The sequence below is a fragment of the Ruditapes philippinarum genome, unplaced genomic scaffold (assembly GCF_026571515.1).
Source record: "Ruditapes philippinarum isolate M1 unplaced genomic scaffold, ASM2657151v2 ctg1516_1_1_1_1, whole genome shotgun sequence".
Lineage (NCBI taxonomy): Eukaryota > Metazoa > Mollusca > Bivalvia > Venerida > Veneridae > Ruditapes > Ruditapes philippinarum.
In genome coordinates, this window is record NW_026867184.1 from 429,357 (window position 1) to 450,895 (window position 21,539).

General features: G+C 33.5%; 1 protein-coding gene across 1 annotated transcript; it reads left to right on the forward strand.

Annotated features, from left to right (window-relative positions):
• The first annotated feature begins 169 nt into the window (after positions 1 to 169).
• Positions 170 to 21,145, forward strand: LOC132735182 (protein RCC2-like). The gene is made up of 11 exons (XM_060722107.1): positions 170 to 469; positions 2,118 to 2,208; positions 4,420 to 4,560; positions 6,432 to 6,563; positions 8,907 to 8,944; positions 9,196 to 9,301; positions 10,564 to 10,730; positions 11,569 to 11,749; positions 12,521 to 12,626; positions 13,900 to 13,972; positions 14,593 to 21,145. The coding sequence occupies exons 1-11, from the start codon at positions 299 to 301 to the stop codon at positions 14,767 to 14,769; spliced, it is 1,383 nt and encodes a 460-aa protein (XP_060578090.1). The 5' UTR covers positions 170 to 298; the 3' UTR covers positions 14,770 to 21,145.
• The last annotated feature ends 394 nt before the right edge of the window (positions 21,146 to 21,539 follow it).

A 21,539-nucleotide genomic window follows, 5' to 3' on the forward strand; every position in this document is an offset into this window, starting at 1 on the left:
TATCAATGTGGTCATATTTTCTTCCCAGGTCCGATACTCGTGCCTGTGTTTTTTACTTGAATTATTACAAATGGTCACAAACTTAAATTTAGTACTGTTCAACCAACAAATATTCCTTCTCGCGAAAAAGACACGTGCCTTTTTGTTACATATTCAGCAAAATCTCGCGCGATTTTACCGGTAGAATTCGCGACTTCGGCACAAAAAAGCAAAACACACGAAAAGTTTGGCGGCATTGTCTTTCGAGCTAAATAAACAGAAACTTTCTTAAAGATCATTTAATAACCCATTTGGAATTATGCCACCAAAGAAGCGAGATCCTGAAAACGACACTGTCAAGAAGCCCAGAGCGAAAAAGCAGAAGAAAAAGAAGGATGAATTTTCGGAATCTGAGTCAGAACCCGAGACCGAGCTAAACAATGGAAATGGGGCTGCATCAATCGATGAACCGGAAATTGCTTACGATATCGTGCGTTTTTGTTTATGTAATTTTGGGCATGTTCATTGTAACTATTGAACGTATGTTTACACATTTTCGATTTTTGATCTAAATTATTTATTAAAATTTTCATTTTTTTGCCATTGACATCAACTTTCTATGATACCACACCAAATCTAATACTACAAGTCGGTGTAATGAGATCAAGATATTGTTTTTGATTAGGGACATATAGCAGAGTATAAAATGGCTAGGCGATATCTGGTTATCTGCCCCCTGTGGCAATAAATTCTATCTTTTTTTTTAAGACAGCCATCATCCGGATCATTTAGGCGCTTAGACTTGTGGTCAGCCTCACTCATCTGGATCATTTAGGCGCTTAGAATATTTCACACTCAAATGCGTTAAAATATTCAACATATTTACAGACTTATATACAACGGATAGGAAGCTCCGAAAATAGATGATAGTCTGATTCAGACCCACAATCCTTTGCGCGCTTCGATGATAATCAGGTTTTCCCGCTATTCGCAGATTGTCGCTCTCTTGTTAAACTTCGGCGATATCCGTGAATTATTGTTAACATAGTCAACATAGATTTTCATCGGAGAAATGTTTGTGGGAAAAGTGTGTATTGTACCTTTTTACCATAAATAACTATTGCTTCTTATATAAGTAGAAAATGTTTCGATTTTTTTGTCTGTGTGTCTCCGGAAATTCAATATGGCGGTATTTTGGCTACTTTTACCCAAGATGCATCGAATCTTGGAAAATTCTTCGACATATGAAAACTTATGTGAACACAATTCCGCCGATTCTTATTTTAACTGTGTGACGTCACAGTTTCTTCTCCATCTATAATTAGCTCCATGATTTACTTACCATGTGTGTGCGTAGTGAATCATGAAAGAATTGAGTTTTTTATCAATCATATAGATGATTGAATCATCTAGCAAGGGCTACATATGGGATTTAACTACGGAATGAACTCATACATTTAGACCGTTAAAATCACTATATCGATTCGTTCATTCCATATAAAATAACTGACTGAATGAATTTATGCACTGACATGCTTTAAAGGGAAATCAATCGCATAATGATAACTGCCCTTTCTTCTGACTAACCTGAACCAAAGAAAATTTAAGGAAAAAAAAAACATCTGTAAGATCATGATTTTTGGGTGAACTAATCTGCCCAGGGGGCCTATAACCGGATATTGCTAATGGTTATTATAAGTTTTGACTTGATTATCAATTTTACTGGTATATGAGTAGTTCCAGTATTTTTCATTAATCCGCTGGAATGTTATTTGCATTTATATCAAATCATGCAGATGTGTGAACAAGACAAAATCTAAGTGTCACTTCGGCAGTAGGTACAAAAAGTTTCATTTAAAATCACTTTCACCTGTGCGTGTTGTTAAAACGTGACCATGATTCTGTCATAGGGCTAAAAAAAGTTTGTTCCTGGTAAACCAACCAATCCTCATTATTGAATTTATTCACTGCTAACCGTAACTTTTTTTTTTACAGACTTTACACTAGAAATCCTTTAATAATTATCTGCAGCTGTGTTAAAATTGATATTTAAAATATATAAAAGTCATATACCTTGTACATGTATATATTTACATACCAATTTTAAATAAGTTTTTTTAACTTGTTTATATTTACAGACCCTTGAAGCACCGATGTTAAGTGGAGAAGTACTTATTTCTGGTGGAACTAATTGGGATTTGATTGGAAGAAAACAAGTGCCAAAAGAGGGTATGATAATATTTTGCATGAAATTTATTTTCATGAAATTTTGATTTTTGATGCAAATGTTATAGGGCTGGCTTGTTACAGCCCTTAGTTACAAATGAAAGGATTGATTTTAGAATATTAACTTGATAGCATTGTAACTTAAGTCAATACACTATGACTTTGAACTGGGAATTACAATATTTGAATGTGACTTTTTAAGTTGAAATATAATTCTTTTATTATGCCCCCGCCATGTAATGGCCGGGGCATATAGTGTTACCCTGTTCCGTCATTCCGTCCTTCCGTCATTCTGTCATTCCGTCATCATCAGTTTCCGTTCATTATCTTAAGAACGGTTGCACACATTTCAACTCAAATTTGACATATGAATATGTCATGACAAAATACAGGTCAAGTTCGAATTTGGTCATGGTTCGATGATTTTTGACAGAGTTATGCCCCTTTTACTTTGAAAAATAATATGAAAATTTCAGTTTCCGTCATTATCTCCCAACAGTACAACACATTCAACTCAAACTTGACATATGGATATGCCATGACAAAAATACAGGTCAAGTTCGAATTTGGTCATGGTTCGATGATTTTTTGGCAGAGTTATGCCCTTTTACTTTGAAAATAATATGAAATTTTCAGTTTCCGTTTATTATCTCCCCAACGGTACAACACATTCAACTCAAACTTGACATATGGATATGTCATTAGAAAATACAGGCCAAGTTCGAATTTGGTCATGGTTCGATGATTTTTGGCAGAGTTATGCCCCTTTTACTTTGAAAATAATGAGAATTTTCAGTTTCCGTTCATTATCTCCCCAACGGTACAACACATTCAACTCAAACTTGACATATGGATATGTCATGACAAAATACAGGTCAAGTTCGAATTTGGTCATGGTTCGAATGATTTTTGGCAGAGTTATGCCCCTTTTACTTTGAAAAATAATGTGAAATTTTCAGTTTCCGTTTTTATTTTCTCCCCAACGGTACAACACATTCAACTCAAACTTGACATATGGATATGTCATTAGAAAATACAGGCCAAGTTCGAATTAGGTCATGGTTCGATGATTTTTGGCAGAGTTATGCCCCTTTTACTTGAAAATAATGTGAAATTTTCAGTTTCCGTTCATTATCTCCCAACGGTACAACACATTCAACTCAAACTTGACATATGGATGCGTCAAAAGAATGCGCAGTCATGTTCAAATTTGGTCATGGTTCAATGATTTTTGGCAGAGTTATGCCCCCTTTCACTTTGAAAGTAATATGAAATTTTCAGTTTCCGTTTATTATCTCCCCCAACAGTACAACACATTCAACTCAAATTTGACATATGGATATGTTTTTGGAATGCCCAGGCCAAGTTGGAATTTGGTCATGGTTCAATGATTTTTGGCAGAGTTATGCCCCTTTCACTTTGAAAATAATATGAAATTTACAGTTTCTGTTCATTATCTACCCAACAGTGTTACATATTCAACTTAAATTTGACATATGGATATGTCAAAGGAATGGGCAGGTCAAGTTGAAATTTGGTCATGGTTTTGATGATTTTTTTTTGCAGAGTTATGTCCCTTTCACTTTGAAAAAATAATATAGATACATCTTAGGAATAAGCAGTTTAAGTATGAATTTGGTTGTGGTTCAACTTATCTTTCCTGAATGTTGGAAAAATTTTGTACTTTCAGTTTCAGCACTCATACTTTTAGCCATTATTTTGGCTACAAATATGAAATATGTTATTTTTAAAAGGTTAAAACTGAATAATTTCAGTGTCTTGAACATTGTATGAAAATGGTTTGTGTTAACATTTTAAAGTTTTAAGGGCTTTGAACTTAAAATGAAAAAAATAATTAATGCACCATCTGAAATTTTGGCTGCATGCGGGGGCATCCGTGGCATGATGACACATTTCTAGTCTTGAAATACATAATCATGTAAGTAGTACATTTGATTTTTCATCTAGTTTGGCATGATTCACAAAAAGTAAGTTCTAGAATACTGAGGCACTTATGCACTTAGACTGCCAGGTGGCTTTTTGTACTGAAAAATTGCATTAAGACCCACCTGTTGTCTGTCTGTACCATTAAAGCTGGAAAGTTGCCATGTTAAAAAGTGGGCCTTATACGCACCCTTATTTTTACAAATTTGAAATAGTTATCTGTATATTATGATATTTATGTAGAGAACAATTTATGATTGCATTTTGTAGCTAAGAACAAAGGTGGCCCAAATTTATGGAGACCTCACCGTATTGCCGATTTCTCAGATGTGAAAATCCGTACCATTGTCTCTGGGTGTTGCAGTACTCATTCCTTCCTGATTGACACTGAAGGCAAAGTTTATGCATTTGGTAATCTTTTTGAAATATTATTGTGTTGTTTTTTTGTGTGTGTGTGGTTTTTTTTTTGTGTGTGTTTTTTTTTTGTAGGAAAAGTTTGTTAATTTAGCAGTTTATTTTCAGAGATAGTGAATAGATTTTCATCATCAGATGGGGTTGCTGTTTTGTAACTTGTTGTTGGGAGTTATACTATTTTCAAGTAGACTTCACAAAATAGTGATATAACACAACATGTGTATACTCTACAGGATGTAAATTTATTTTCCTGAAATCATTAACACTGAGATGCTGACTAGAAATGTTACTGAGCATGCTCAATATGTATATTCATATACTAGCTAGTTGCTGATATAACTACACTATCTAGCTGGCCTAAAGAAGTTTGGCAGGGTTGTCATTAAGAGGCGGCAGGAGGCCAAAATGCCTGTCTCAAATGCATTATGGGCCGCCTCAAAATTAAGAAAACACTCTTTGTTATGCATGATAAACACAGAAATGACCGCCTCAATTTCAAAACAAACCTTCTGCAAAAAATGTTAATGACAACCCTGTTTGGTGATTCTACTACAATATCTGCTCTGGAACAAAATAATGCATGAAGTGGCATATTAGTTCTTATTTCGCCAGAAAACTGAAATGTAGTCATATGACCTTCACATTATGTGTATGGCTTTAAAAGAAAAGAACAATATAAAAATCATGGTCATTTTTATTTGAAAATATGTATTGAATATATTTAAATAATCAAAAGGTATTGACAGTAGCATACATGTGAACTCTTCCACTTTTAGTAGGAGACTCCCACTTTTGGCAGCTATATTTTCAAAGATTTTTCTTAAAATAAGGGGTATTTTTACAAATTAATCTCCCTATTTTTGATGTCAGAACTTCCTTCTTTGTTTATTGCAAATTCTAAAATCTCCCTCTTTTTGAAGTAAAATCTCCCACTTGATCATCAAAAAAAGTATGCAGTAGGTATTTAATCAGTAATCTGTAGGTATTTAAACTTTTTCACCAGGAATTATAGGGCTGTAATCTGGAATATATGGCTGTTGCTATAAAACATAAAGTAACTTAAGTTTGGTTTGGGAAGTTTTTTTTTCTAAAGATTATTTATGTTTTCAAAAAACTTTTTAAATGTGATATATTTAATCTCCTTGTCTGTAATATGTTTCATTTCCCTGTTCATAAATTATATTCATGTGTTTATAGTGGATATAATTTTCATTTCCCTTTCAATTACTATTTTGCTACAATGGTTTTTACTTTTAAATGTAATCTGCCATATTTGTGTAATGGATTGGCCCTCCCGTCAGTTTGGAATAGTCCATTTGAAAAAAGAAAAAAAAACAGACAATGTCTCAAGTTATTTGTACTCATGCGAGAAAAAAATATACTTACAATTCTCAAATATTTGGAACTCAAAATTTACAATGTATTTATGTTTGCATCTTAAGTTCATAACTCATTAAAATTAATATTGAGGGTAATTTTACATAATTGTACACCAAAATGCACAAAAAATGTGTTTTTTTCGGGGGGGGGGGGGGGGGGGGGGGGGGGGGGGGGGGGGAGGGGGGGGGGGGGGGCGGGGGGGGGGGGGGCGGGGGGGGGGGGGTCGGGGGGTTTGGGGGGGGGGGGAGAGGAGAGGGGGAGGGGGGGGGGGGGGGGGGGAGGAGAGAGAGGGAGGAGAGGGAGGGGGAGGGGAGGGGGGGAGGACGGGGGGGGGGAGGGGGGGGGGGGGGGGAGGGAGAGGAGACGGGAGGGTGGGGGGGGGGGGGGGGGGGGGGGGGCATAAAAAGCAGAGTTTATGTAATTTCTAAATCTGATTTCTTGATTGACTACCTCGTGTGTGACTGCAATGATCTGGTGTTATATTTCAGGGAGAAATGAAAAAGGACAATTGGGTGTTGGAAATTTGAACCGCGTAGACAAGCCAACTATTGTAGACTGCCTGTCTGGATATAATATAGTAGATGCTGCATGTGGACGCAACCATTCACTATTTCTTACAGGTAGGTACATGTACGGGTAGCAATCTGTTTCTTACGTATTTACTGACAAAAGCTGTTCCACCTTTCTTACAGGTATGTCCTGGCAGCAAACATTTCACATAAACCAGTGAGAGGGAGTGCAGTGTTAAAGAACCATAACTCTTCGTTTCTTAGTTTTAGAACATTCTTCTTAATAATACTTTATGCTTGTCCAGAGTATTTCTTGGAAAATATTGAAAATGAATTTGGTTAAAACATTACATAGTAATGGAGACAAGCAAAGAAAATTCAGTGTTCAAGATCCATAATGCTACATTGTACCATGCTTGATTTTTAGCTCACCTGTCACAAAGTGACATGGTGAGCTTTTGTGATCGCTTTTTGTCCGGCGTCCGGCTGTCCGTAAACTTTTACTTTAAACAACATCTCCTCATAAACCACTTAGCCAATTTCATCCAAACTTCACAGGAATGTTCCTTTGGTAGTCAACTTTAAAAATTGTTCAAAGAATTTAATTCCAAGCAGAACTCTGGTTGCCATGGCAACCGAAAGAAAAAACTTAAAATATCTTCTTTTAGAAAACCGCAAGAGCTAGAGCAAAAATATTTCGCATGAAACATCACCTAGTCATTGTCTACCAAGTTTGTTCCAATAAAAGCCTTGGGGTCAAAATTGGCCCCGCCCCCGGGGGTCATTGATTTTCCTTACTTGTATATAGTAAAAACTTAAAAAATCATCTTTTAAAAAACCCAAATAGCTAGAGCTTAAATATTAAGCATGAAACATCTTGTAGTAGGTGTCTAAGTTTGTTCAAATAAATGCCCTAGGGTCAAAATTGGCCCCGCCCCGGGGGTCATTGATTTTCCTTATTTGCATATAGTAAAAACTTAAAATATTTTCTTTTAGAAAACGGCATGAGCTAGAGCTTAAATATTTGGCATGAAACATTAACTAGTCAGTGTCTACCAAGTTTGAACAAATAAATGCCCTGGGGTCAAAATTGGCCCCACTCCGAGGGGTCATTGATTTTCCTTATTTGTATATAGTAAAAACTTAAAAATCTTCTTTTAAAAACCCCAAATAGCTAGAGCTTAAATATTAAGCATGAAACATCTTCTAGTGGGTGTCTACCAAGTTTGTTCAAATAAATGCCCTGGGGTTAAAATTGGCCCAGCCCCGGGGGTCATTGATTTTCCTTATTTGTATATATTAAAACCTTAAAAAATCTCCTTTTAAAACCCCCAAATAGCTAGAGCTTAGATATTAAGCATGAAACATCTTCTAGTGAATGTCTACCAAGTTTGTTCAAATAAAAGCCCTTGGGGTCAAAATTGGCCCCTCGGGGGGGGTCATTGTTTTTTCCTATATGTATATAGTAAACACTTTAAAAAAATCTTCTTTTAAAAACCCCAAAGAGTTAAAGCTTAGATATTTATCATGAAACATCTTCTAATGGCTGTCTACCAAGTTTGTTCAAATAAAAGTCCCTGGTTTAAAATTGGCATTGGCCCAGGGGCCTATATATACAGCGTGAGTGATTTCAGGGGCGTTATATAGTAAACACTTAAAAAAATCTTCTTTTTTAAAAACCCCAAAGAGGTAGAGCTTAGATATTTATCATGAAACATCTTCTAATGGCTGTCTACCAAGTTTGTTCAAATAAAAGTCCCTGGTTTAAAATTGGCATTGGCCCAGGGGCCTATATACAGGTGAGTGATTTCAGGGCTATATAGTAAACACTTAAAAAAATCTTCTTTTAAAAACCCCAAAGAGTTAGAGCTTAGATATTTATCATGAAACATCTTCTAATGGCTGTCTACCAAGTTTGTTCAAATAAAAGTCCCTGGTTTAAAATTGGCATTGGCCCAGGGGCCTATACACAGGTGAGTGATTTCAGGGCCATCATGGCCCTTTGGTTGAATTATCTCCCTTTATGTTGTTTTGTAATGCTTTTTACAATATTCCTAATACATGGAATTTCTTTCATATTTAATAAAACATATCCTGGGGCTACTAACTCTGGGTATATAAAGGAGTCACTTTTTTTAAAGGGTATAAAATAAGGCCCCATACCTCTCTTCAATTAATTTATATTTCTTCCCTTTTTTTGAAAAAAAAAAACCTGTGAAATTAAAAAAAAAAAATTCTAGATTTTACCAACCTAGAGCAAAAGACCAGGAAAGTGTATTAAGCTATATATTTGTTGTTTCTTGATTGTAAAATTATTGTTCATATTTTGACAACAGGATACCTAGATTGAAAGAATTTTGTCAGAATATTAATTAATATTTAATTGAAAGCAAGTGAGGTGTTCATGAAATCATCATCTTACCTACTATATTAGCAGAATGTTTTGTTTTCCAGAACATTTTATTCTTGTTTTACAGCAATTGTTAAATGTCGTATATTAAATGGTATATTCCAGTTAGAATACATTCAAATTTGCTACAAATTCTTTTTCAAATATATGCGGTATATCATCCCATGACAATGTTATAAGAGATGCATTTCCTTGTTTTCTTTTCATGACAAGCGGTTGTTATGGTTTGTTTTTTGCAGCAGGAGAACAATAAAAGTGGTTCTCAGCTCGGTCTGGGCAAAACCAGAACACCTAACAATGTTAGCCACGCTCAAAGAGATCAAACTATAAAAGGTTCCTCCACCAATCAGAAAACTAGCGTGTGGTGCAGAGTTTAGTATGATAGCAGATATCCGCGGTAACCTTTACTCATTTGGGTGCCCTGAGTATGGCCAGTTAGGTAAATATACGATAGCCTTGTCTCTTGTTGTGTACAGTTAAACCTGCATTTAAGACCACCTCAGAATTAAGATTACCCTGCAAATATAGAGGCACCTCTTCAACAACCCTTCATTGCTTTAATAGAACAAAAGAAACCTCCAAATAAAGACCCCTTGTCTATAATGGTCATGTTTGGTCTCTTTGGGTGACCTTTGTTCACAGGTTTGACTGTGTTACCTTTTAACACAATTTGTTTTAGAGAATTAAGACTTTTAAGTGAAAGAGAGATTGATTTTAAATTCAAAATTCAGCACCACCTTTTAAGTATTTGGAAACATGATCCATGTCCTAGGGAGCTCGGGAATTGTGAAATTGTGACTGTGTTTTGCCAAAAATTGTAATTTAGATTGTGGGTTGGATGTTTAAAATTAAGGTCTTTATCTGTCAATTTATGATAATAGAAAAGTGATACAGGTTGAAATATCCCACCTCTTGAAGGGACAGCTTTGTATAAATCACTCTGTCTTATCCCATCTTTGATACAAGTATAAAACTTTGAAACTGAAAATATAGAAAGTCTTGTCATGCTCACTCAGTAAGCTCAGTCTGGAAATAAACAATTTTTAATTCCTTTGGAACCATTGCATATGCAACATGGTTGGGGAAATGTAGTGGGAGTTTAATTAAGATTGAAACTGATTATGCCTAAACTTATTTGTTCTAGAGTTTATTATTTGTTCAGTTTAATATATTTTGTGGTTAGGGGTGTGGATCGTCGGATAAGTGACGATCCGATCCGATCCACGATTTAGCACTTACGATTCACAAATCGAACCACAAATCTTTTGTTATCAAGACACCCATAAAAACATGTACATTTGTTCTAAAAACATGTTTATTTAAAAAACAATACTAAACATTAAACATATATGCAACCAGGTTTATGTTTTTATTCTTTGGATCATAAGTATTTTTGTTTTGTATTTTGAAACCAATTACTTCCTAGCTCGGCATCATGGTACATGGTCTTTAACCAGCAAATTGTATTTAGGTAAACTTCCCATAATTTGTACTCAAATCGTATTTTTCACGACTTTTAGTGAGTGAGAAATAGTGAATGTATATAAACAAATAAGATCGTGATCCACGATCTCTGGGCTTACGAATATTCAAACTCGATTTTTCACTTTGATTCGTGATTATCCGAGTACTCGGATACTCGCCCCAGCCCTATTTGTGGTTATGACTCGCATTATTAATAATATGTCTGTATATTTAAAGGTCATAACACTGATGGTAAATACTTTGTTAGTGGTAACAAACTGGCATACAGAAATGAGATGTCACCTCGTAAAGTGCAGGTGTGGATAGAAAAGGCTCGAGATGGCAGGATTTCACCTATACATGATGTTGAAGTGCGAGATATAGCATGCGGCACAAATCATTCAGTATGTGATTTAACATAGCTTTCTTTGTAAAGAATAGCCCTGTACAAGTGTGCAATATATCCTTGGCTTGTACAGTCAAAGCTGTTGTTTATGACCAGACTTTGATAGTGTAAAAAATATTTTTATATCAAGAAAGAATATCTTGAAAATTCGCACTAAAGTATGGTACAGATAAGTTGATTTTCACTGCACAATGAAGACCTTTCCTTCAGTGGTAAATTATATTTGTCTATTAACACACTTGTATTAAATATTGATAATCTTATCGCATACCTGTATCTCTTTTTGCAACTTTGTAAGATTTTGCAACTTTGTAAGATCGATATTGCACAGCCACACATATATTTTGATGTGACATCATTTGCTTTAAACAAACATAGCATTAAGATGCTCTAATTGTTAGCTTTAAACTACATGTGGGTCAATGAAAAGGTGATTCTTTTTCACTGTAAACACTTCTTATTTTGGGTAAATGATAAATAGAATATCATATTTATGTAGCTTCATTACGAAATTTATTGAACTTGTTTCCAGTGTTCACAGTTTTATGTAAATTGGCTAACTTGTTGTCCAATTGCTACACTGAGTTAATACATAGTCACTGGTTGACCTGGTTTGCACAAAGAACACATGGTTATGTTTGTGATACTGTTTGTGAGAACTTGACCTAGCAATGAATGGAAAAGGTGTGGCTAAATGTTCCGCTACGAAAAACCGGAAAGGTCCATAGAATGCTAGCCAGAAGAACGCCTAATATGATTTTATTCCACTTGTTCAATACATTTAAGTATTATGTATTGAACCTTCACTCATTCAATATCCTTTATTTATTTTCCAGGTAATACTAGACTCCAAGAAACGTCTATTTACCTGGGGTTTCGGTGGTTATGGTCGTCTAGGACATGCTGATAACAAGGACGAAATGGTGCCTCGCCTCCTCAAACTGTTTGAGGGGCCAAATAAGGGAGCAACGAAAATAGCAGCTGGCTCAACATTTACATTGGGTCTTAATGAATATGGTAAGTGATGGGTTTGTATTGTGGATATGTGCATTGTGATTCAAGTACTATAAATTAAGTGAAGGTATGGCAAGTGACATGTGTGTGTGTGTGTGTGTATATTTGGTTTTGTGAGAGAATTGATAAAAATGTGTTCCATAAACATTCGCACCACTTTAGTGACTAAATAATCATATGAATATTACTATTTAATGTAGGGGTGTAGTGAGTGAAAGGTGTGCTAGTTCAGTGTGTGGTGTGAAAGTACAGTGATTGGTGCACACATATATTGTCAGTGAAGTGAGTGGTGTGTTAGTGAGTGACAAAGTGTATAAACTATATATCTGCTGCAAACAGTTTTAATTTTTTTAAAAAATGCTTCCAAAATGCTTGTATGAAATATGGTAGAAAATTGCCTTAAAAATGAAATATGGTACAAAATTGCCTTAAAAACAAAATGGTGCATGCACAAAATCATTGTGATTGTAGTGTTAATACATTCAGTGTTTTTCCAGTAATTGGGAAAAGGCCTAAGTCTCCTGATTTTGGGAAAAATTATCTCTAAAATTGCTTATTTGGAAAGTAAAAAAGCAGGTTCAAGTTCAGATTTTTGGGAAAACTGCATGATTGAGAAGAAAATTTCAATTGGAAAAGGCCTTTTATCTGAGTCTGTTATATAAGCAGGAAAATCGCTTACATTGACAGCAGTAAGCTGAAAGATTGTAGTGTGGGTACAGTGAGTTTTAAAATATTTAATCATCATTAAAGATATAATGATTAAATGTATTACAGGTGCATTATACCTCTGGGGAATGACTAAACTTACAGGAGAGGCCAACATGTACCCAAAACTAGTGCAGGACCTCAGTGGATGGCGTGTACGTAGTATTGGATGCTGGTATGATTGCTATTTTCATTAAATTTTTACAATACGCTTTTCATTATACAGTTTACTAATGAAGTTTTCGTCCTATTATATAGACAAGTAATTATGTTTGTGAAAGCATTGGTGTTTGACTTCAATTCTGTCTTGGATTTAATTGATTTTTTGCATGGAAATTTTGTTATTCTTGATTTAATTGGCTATATTTTGGTAAGTAATGAATGAATTGCCTTTATATTGGTTACAACAATCCTTTGGACAAGACATTAAAGTAGATTTATCTTAACTTGACCTTGGCACTGAAGGTTAAAATAGTGAATTTTGCTTCAGTTGGCCATTACTTTGTCATTGATTTATGGTTTGGATTTATACTTAGACAAAAAAACAAAACTTACAGGTTGAGTAATTCAAATATAACCTTGACCTATAAATGATCATGAACGTCAAGATTTAACTAAGATTCCGTAAGTGTTATTTATTTACCAATTTGATATATACATGGACAAAGAACTCTTGAGAATATTGGAATATTGAATAATTCAAACATGACCTTGACCTTTAAATGGCATTGCCTGTCACGGTCAAGTTATATAAATTTGAAAAAACCTGGACAACTGATTCAAATATAACCGTGACCTTTGAATGACCTTGACTGACACGGTCTGGTTATAACATGTCTTAACTTTGTTATATACTTACGGGTTTGATTTATACTTGGACAAAAAGAACACATTCAACAAAACTGTCCGAGACAATTCAAATATAACCTTTATTGACAAGGTCAAATTATTGAATTTAGCTTCAATTGTCATAACTGTTATTAATTAATATTAATGATAATGGATAGATTTGATTCATCCTGGGACAAAACAGCATCTATGACAACACAGACATGTTGAATAATGTAAGTATGACCTTGAATTGTAAGTGACCTTGACTATCAACATGAAATAATTAAAATTTTAATTATGTTTTGTACATGAAATGATGTTTTTACTAAAATATTCCCTATGATATGTTTGACTTTTGAAAGGGGAGTGGTGGCCTAGTGGTTAAGGTGTCTGCCTCTCAACCCAGGGATCATGAGATGGAGCCCTAATCGGTTTACGATCATGTTTCTTTGTATGACACCAGTACTAAGCGGACTCGAAAGTGATGAATATAAGTTGCAAAAACTTTCGAAATAAGAAAAATCAAGTATGGTCCCCACTTTGAAGTGGCTCTTGTTGACATTTCATTATAATTTTGTAACTTAATTTAAATGAGTATTATAACACTTTATTTGCAGTTACAAGAGCATTGTTATAGCAGCAGATAATAGTGTAGTGAGTTGGGGAGCTAGTCCTACCTATGGGGAACTGGTAAGTGTGGGTTGTCATATAAATGTTTGGTTAATACTTAAATGTAGTTAGACATACAGTACAACCAATCTGTACATCAGTGCAGTCTGACCAGGTTCTATTCTGTTGGTTGTTCAGTATTTGTATTTTGATTTTGAAAGTTGTTTAATTTGGAATGGACTGTTCAAATACAAAGCTGGGCATGATCCTTATGTGATCCTTCTTTTAAAGTCATTCCAAAAAATCATCTCCTTTGAAACTGTAAATGCTAGAGCTTAGATAATTGGCATGTAACATCATGTAGTGGACCCCTACCAAGCTTGTTTAATAATTAGCCCAGTGGTTAAAAATTTGCCCGACTAAAGGCGTCATGGGTTTTCCTTATATGTATATAGTGAAATCTTAAAGAGTCACCTCTTTTGAAACTGTAAAGGTTAGAGCTTAGGTATTTGGCATGAATCTTAGGAATGTTCAGATAATTAAATCTTGTCCATGTAGTCCATATCCCCTGGTGAGCGATTAAGGGCCATCATGGCCCTTGTGTTTTAAATTTTTAATGCATAAAATAGAAAATGTGGAATTGTTTATTAAGAAAATATAAATATTAGAAGGTTGATCTTAAAAGCGTATTTATCTTACAGGGCTATGGTGAAAACAAAGCTAAATCATCAACAGTGCCACAGGAAGTGAAAACGATAGATGGTGTTTACGTTCATAATGTTGCTGGTGGATATGGGCATGCTTTGTTCATTGCTCAGAATGATTCTGAGGAAGACATGAAAAGCCTGAACAAATTACCGGTGTATACACCGGTGTAAAATTGGAACCTCAGTGAAACAGGGTATATACTTAGGAAAGGTGAATTCAGGGTCTTAAACATCGTAGATTAAATCATATCTGAAACATAGTAAATTTTTGTTTTAGTTTTGTTTAAGAGGGAAAAGAAATACCTAGAAGACAAAGCTTCCTCAAAAGGCCAGTAACTCTTTATTACTGAAGGGAAGTTACTCTAAGTTTTGTTCTTGTACTTAGGGGAAAATTGAAAGTTCTTATTTTTAATACCATTCTAACAAGCATTTGATATAAAAATGCAATTTAAGATGTAGATGTGGGACAATATAAAGGGAGTGGCAAAATAATTGGTACACTTAGTGTAATTAATGATATGATATCCAGGTATTGGCCAAAAGAGTTAAATTATTTGAATAGAATTATTTATAAAAAAATTTGTAACAGTCTTTATTGCATTAAGCCTGCATTATATTTTTTCCAATTTATTAAATTGGAAATTATATTTTACCTGTTTACATCAAACATTGCTTTCTTCAGTCATTTTGAGATAAAGGTGTACTGCTATTTCTGTAGAATGATAAAATTTAAAACCAGTCTATAAAAGCTCTTCTGTCATTGGTCAGTTTAAAATTCAAATGAGCCAATCAAATGTTAAAGTTTTTGAAACTGATTTTCTGACTATAAGCCTCAGTATGGTAGGGAAACAAAAAAGGAAGAGAGTGTGAATGAAAACATTTTTTTTAGCGAGACCTGTTGTGCCTGTCTGTCATAAGTAAAATGAGCCGTGTAATGACAAAACCAACATAGTGCGTTTGCAACCAGGATGGATCCAGACCAGCCTGCGCATCAGCGCAGTCTGATCAGGATACATGCTGTTTGCTGTCAGTTTCTCTACTTGTAATAGGTCTGGTTAGCGAACAGCATGGATCCTGATCAGACTGTGCGGATGCACAGGCTGGTCTGGATCCATGCTGGTCGCAAACGCACTATGTTGGTTTTGTCGTGACGCTGCTCAAATGGTAGCTATTTGTTTCATTATTATTTTGAACTAGGGTAGTTGTTAATGTGTTCAATTGTTTGTTTAAAGTTAAGGTAGATATTGTTTAGTGCAAGTATGGGACTTAACATGAAAAGAAATATAATCCCAAATGAAGTTACTGTGCCTTTTTATGTTAGATTTTTTTATTGCATATGTTCTTGTTATTGTTTCTCTTTTTTCAAAAAATTTCAAGCTAGTTTTTGGACCCGTATGCATCAGTCGTTAAAATTTTGTAAAAATATATTATAAAATATAATTGTTTTGTAACAAAATATGACAGTACTGTACATTGACATTTATAGTGTTGATGTGCTAGAAGTGTCTGAAGATAAAAAGTGCTAGCACATTGATTATATAGAATGATAAGGCAATGATACATATGATTTTTATGCCTTTTCTCATCACCTTAACTGTTGTATGTTAAATATTTTTTGCGTAAGAATTACGAATATGGGCTCATGTTTACATTGTTAAGTAATAAGCAAATATATTAAAAGGGTAGTTAAAATTTAATTGAACATTTTTCATTTTTTGCTGACATTAGTAATGTTTTGATGATTGAAACTAAACTTGATGGTGATTGCAAATACTGTCTTGAATAAGTTTTTATATTTGTCTTATATGAACAAAAGAGGATAGATCTGAGTAAATGTTTTTTGATACGACTATTTGTTGAACAAAATAAGTTCAATTAAAGCTTTATTTTTCACTAGAATTGTTGACCTATAGCACAAGTGTGATTTTTTTGTGTAATTAATTTATAACTCAATGATTTCTATTCATAGCTATTAGAATTATAAAAAAGTGTACTTTAATTTTTGAAGAATATGGGTTTAACTTGTCAAGAAGGAATCTGGGGTCTCTGAGGCCGAGTGGTTATGGTCATTGACCAAACCTCGTGCCCAGCACAGTTGAGGGTTTAAATTCTGCTTTTTGGGAAAGCTAGTCATCTAGACTATGAAATATCTGTTCTACTCCAAGGCCAGCTCATGCCTAAAAATTGTGCATGGAGGGGTACCTGGGGGTCTTAATCAACTAGTCAAGCTAAAAAGTTCACAATATAAACTTAATTAGTGTTCTAATGCCTTCAAACTCAACCAAAAAGAAGAAATTAAAATGAGAACTGTTATGATACCACAAGAGTTTGTCTGGTTATGAAATGATATTTGAGCCGCGCCATGACAAAACCAGTGCGTTTGCGACCAGCATGGATCCAGACCAGCCTGCACATCCGCGAGTCTGATCAGGATCCATGCTGTCTGCTATCAGTTTCTCTACTTGTTGGTTTTGTCATGGCGCTGCTCAATTTTGTTAATCTGTCATATGTAGGTACTTGTCTTGTGATTGTTCGATATTGAATGTTAGTGAATATAAGACACAGTATTGTTACTGCATGTACATTAAATACTGGACGGTAATTTATAATATTATACAAGTGCTAAAGTAAGGGAATAATTGCTGTCTGATTGCTAATTTGGGGATGTTCTTGTTAACATGTAGAGGTTGGTCTTTTTTTAACCATTACCAAATATTTTAATTTTGAATGAAGAATTTTTGCTGTGTTCTCTATTATTATTTGAGCTGTTCATTTCTGTGTATTATAATGATAAAACAATGAAAGGATTTTTTTTGAAGATTTTCTACACTATCTGTAAATAAGAGCCTTTCAATGAAATTGACACTAGTTTGATAGAATTGTTTATAAGTTAAATTTATAGTTATAATTCACACTACATTGCTGAATTAGTGATAATTGTTTTGTTTCCCCCCTTAAGATCTTATCTGTCTTTCAATCTGGACAAACATTCATCAGTTTTATGGAAATTTTCAAAATAATTTCCGATTGAATATCAGTGCGGACGGATCTTTGTCTGTACTGGTCACATGTGTAGGTTCAGTTTATGTCAGTAGGCTAAGTGTTAATTGGCATATTTATTCAATTATCCAGACTTTGACCATAATACACCATTTCCTTTTTGATGAAATCATGACATTTATCTAGTATACCCACCAATACTTATCATTCATCAAATAGCAGTTGTTAGTCATTGGTTGAAAGTAATGGTAATTCAGTATATAGAGGAAGTCTTTTCTATGAATACAAGATTTATTTCATCAAGTGGTATGAAAGTAAATATTTCATGAGTGGCGATACCACAAAATGAAAATAAATCCTGTATTTACAGAAAAAAATTGAGTTCCCCTTAAATTTTGTATATTGGAGCTGAATTTAGAAGAAAGTAGTTTGGCAAGACACTAGTGAAAATAAGGAAAATATGTTTCACTGCAGTGAAAAATAAATATTTACAGAAATGAAAATTACGCATTCTATTTCATTAATATTTCTCAGTATTTCATTTGTAAGTATAAAATGAATGTTAATATCTAAATGTTCTATCTCAGGTCCTATTAAACATTTATTGACATAATATTGTTAACAATGATGTCAGATGGAAGCTATCCAAATTTTTGAACACATTTTTGCTTGCTCAGGTAGAACACCACTATTGAAATTTTTTGAAAAGCTTTGTTTGTTTTTGCTTGTTTAAATAAGAATGAATAAAATAGGATGAATATGAAAAACATAACATTGACAACTTTTTGTGTTTTAATAACAATAAGTTAATAAATAGTATACGTTATCTGGAATTTGGCATAGTGGGGTTTTCCCGGCTAATCGGTAGGTACAAACTAACTTTTACTGTTATAGCTTCATGGTGCACTTCCCATCACTATAGATTACCAGTAGTCAACTTGTCTCGCTAATTTTCGAAGCTGTTACTGTAAAAGTTTGTTTGTACTTATGTTATTAGCTGGCAAAAACCCAAATATACTTAATTCCGGAGTAAGTCTATTGTAAGATGAAACTTTTTTTTTCACGCAAACAAGCGATCCGATATGCATACCAGCGATCCAATTATTTAATTTTCCTTCAAGTTAAGTATGCCATAATGATCTCTTTTTATTAAGTTTATTTTGTATGACTACCTCTTAAAGTGTTTATCTGACTGATTTATGCACAATAATACATTTTTATGTGTTGTCAAATTTTTATATATAAAGCCTTGTATATACTGCATCAGAAATTTGCTTTAAACCATTTTGTTTCTTCTCTGCCAAAAAACTGATACTGTGTAAATCCAAAATTATGTCCATAAAATTAGTTCATTTTTACTGTTTTGTTCAAATTCATGTATCAAATTAAACTAAATACAATGATTCTAGACCAAATAGATGGAAATAACATTCTGACTCACCTTTCAACACAGTTTGCATTTTTCACTTGAGAAGTAGCGAATAGTTTCATGTGATGTTTAAAGACAAAACATTGACTTGTTTCTCATGTAGAAAACAGAATGTTTGTAACATGTCTATTAATTAATAGTTTCTTATGCTCCCATGACACTAATATTAAAGGATATCTAATTTTTGGAGACATTTAAAACCACAGATTTGCACATTTTGCTTGAAGAAATTAAATTTAGTAAAAAATAATTGAATCTACAGGATTAAAAGAGACATTTAAAATATTTAATATTAAAGAGGTAATTTTGAATTAAGGAAATTTTGATGTGCGCAAATTGAAATCAAAATGAAATGGTAAAAAGGTGTTAAACAATATTGATACCATTGTAATTTTCTCTTTACTTTGTTTTTTTTGGGTGAAATACATTGATACAAGTATAAAGGTTGACTTTTGTAGTTTGTAATTTACTCTTGAAACATTTCATAAATGCTCTGCATGGTAACATGCTCTACTATAGATGTGGCACATTAAACAGAACTTCAGGTGAGTGTCAAGTTCTTATTTTACACCGATAGATATGGCATGTAAAATAGAACTTTGACAGGTGTCCAGTGCTCATTTTACATCTATAGATGTGGCACTAAATCCGATGTTGTTCTCATTTTGCAACTATATAAATATAACACATTAAACAGAACTTAAAACAATTGTCAAGTTCTCACTTTACATCTATAGATATAGTTCATTCAATAGCACTTAAAACATGTCAAGTTGTCATATTGAATTGTTATTTGTCATACATTTATTGTACTTATATGATTTCTATCTGCCAAGTTCTCCTGTTATACTTGTAGATGCATAAAGTTTATAAAGCTAAAACAACATTTTGGTATTTGATACCCATCGGTCATTCTGATAAACTTTTACAGTTTGTCAGCCATTGATGTAATCATTTCATACAGTAGAGATAGTTTCATTTTCTCTGTTCATTTCAATTTTTCACATACATCATATTTTACAGTTAGTGTTCTACATTTAATGAATGAATATTGTTCAGCTAGAGTGTCAAAGATGATGGCATATGTTTTAAAGGGTCTCACATTTCTGTGGGTTGGTACTTGCAGTAAACAGTTAAGCACTGTTTAAAAAAAACTAAAAGGAAGGTTACATTAAATTCATATGAACAAACTTGTTATAAACATGATTAAGAAATTTAAGCTGCAGTTAAGCTGCAGTTAACAATTAAAAAAGTAGGAATATGTAATTAAATGGGCATTTTTATACAGGTATATTTCCATGTAGATAATTTAAGTTGTTCTGTATACAGAATTCTTCATACTTCATTAGTACCATAAGTCATTCATTTCTTATTAAAGAAACAAAAACAAAACGTATACGTAAGCACAATAAATATACTCACTGTCTAAGACAAAGTTGGTCATGTATCATTATCACCATAATTAATCATTGAAAATTATTCAAGGAGTTTTTTTAAGGGGGCATGCTTTTAAGGTTGTATCCTTAAGAAAGATATTGTTATGTATTATATTTCAGTGCTGTAATTGCCTCAAGTGCAATAAGTAAAAGGGAGAAGTCTGAAGTGAATGAGTTTGCCCACAATTTCACAAATTACTATTTAATGTCAGTCAAAAAAATTGTGAACACACAGGTGATTGAAACAAATTTCTTTTTATGTTCTGTATGGGCTATATACTATCAAAGATATCTTAATATACATATATATGCCGATTATGTAAAATATTTGATTATGTGACTAGCCCCTGTGTGTGAAAGTAGTTCTAGTTGGAAGTGAAGAGGACTGGTTTGATTTACTGATTCAAACGTGTTAAAACTTGACTTTAGAAATAGGAAGGGACTTAATTGAAAGCATGTCCCTTTAATATATCATCAACATCGTCATGATAATAAACTATCAGTCTTTCACTCACATTTTCTTGGACCATATTTCTTACAGTACATTACCATTATGTTATGTGTTGTACTTTTATATAACCATTTTTTCTCATAGCTATTCTGAAGATATGATTGACAGTTTGTTGTAAATATATCGTGTGTTGTCATAACAAATTACTCTCAATAAAGTCATGAATTGAAATTTCATAAATTTGTTGTATTTCTTCAGCTGTAACAATTTATTTCAACCAAGTTGCTTTAAATTATTGATTGTGAAATTTTGATTTCTTGAATTTCATAATGAGGAAACAGGAAGAAAAACTAAAAAGGAATTAGACTAATTTTTATCAAAGCAAAATAAAGCATAGAATTTGGCTGCTAATAGAATAGTCAGTATGGTAGTGACAAATAGTTAATAGATTGCTTTTGTAAAAGTGAGTATTAGAAATCAATTGTTCAAGATTATGAAAATGGCTTGAACTGTGTAATAGGATAATACATGTATTGTCAAAGAGAAATTGATCAGTCAGTACTAGGACAGTTTCCACAATGATGAGGTGCATGAGATAGAAAAAAGGTATTATTGTCGAAGTCAG

Coding starts and splice junctions, on each gene's coding strand:
- LOC132735182 (XM_060722107.1), top strand. CDS start 299: ATGCCACCAAAGAAGCGAGATCCTGAAAACGACACTGTCAAGAAGCCC. Junction 10,731..11,568: donor CATGCGGCACAAATCATTCA/GTATGTGATTTA, acceptor TTTATTTTCCAG/GTAATACTAGACTCCAAGAA. Junction 13,973..14,592: donor GTCCTACCTATGGGGAACTG/GTAAGTGTGGGT, acceptor TTTATCTTACAG/GGCTATGGTGAAAACAAAGC.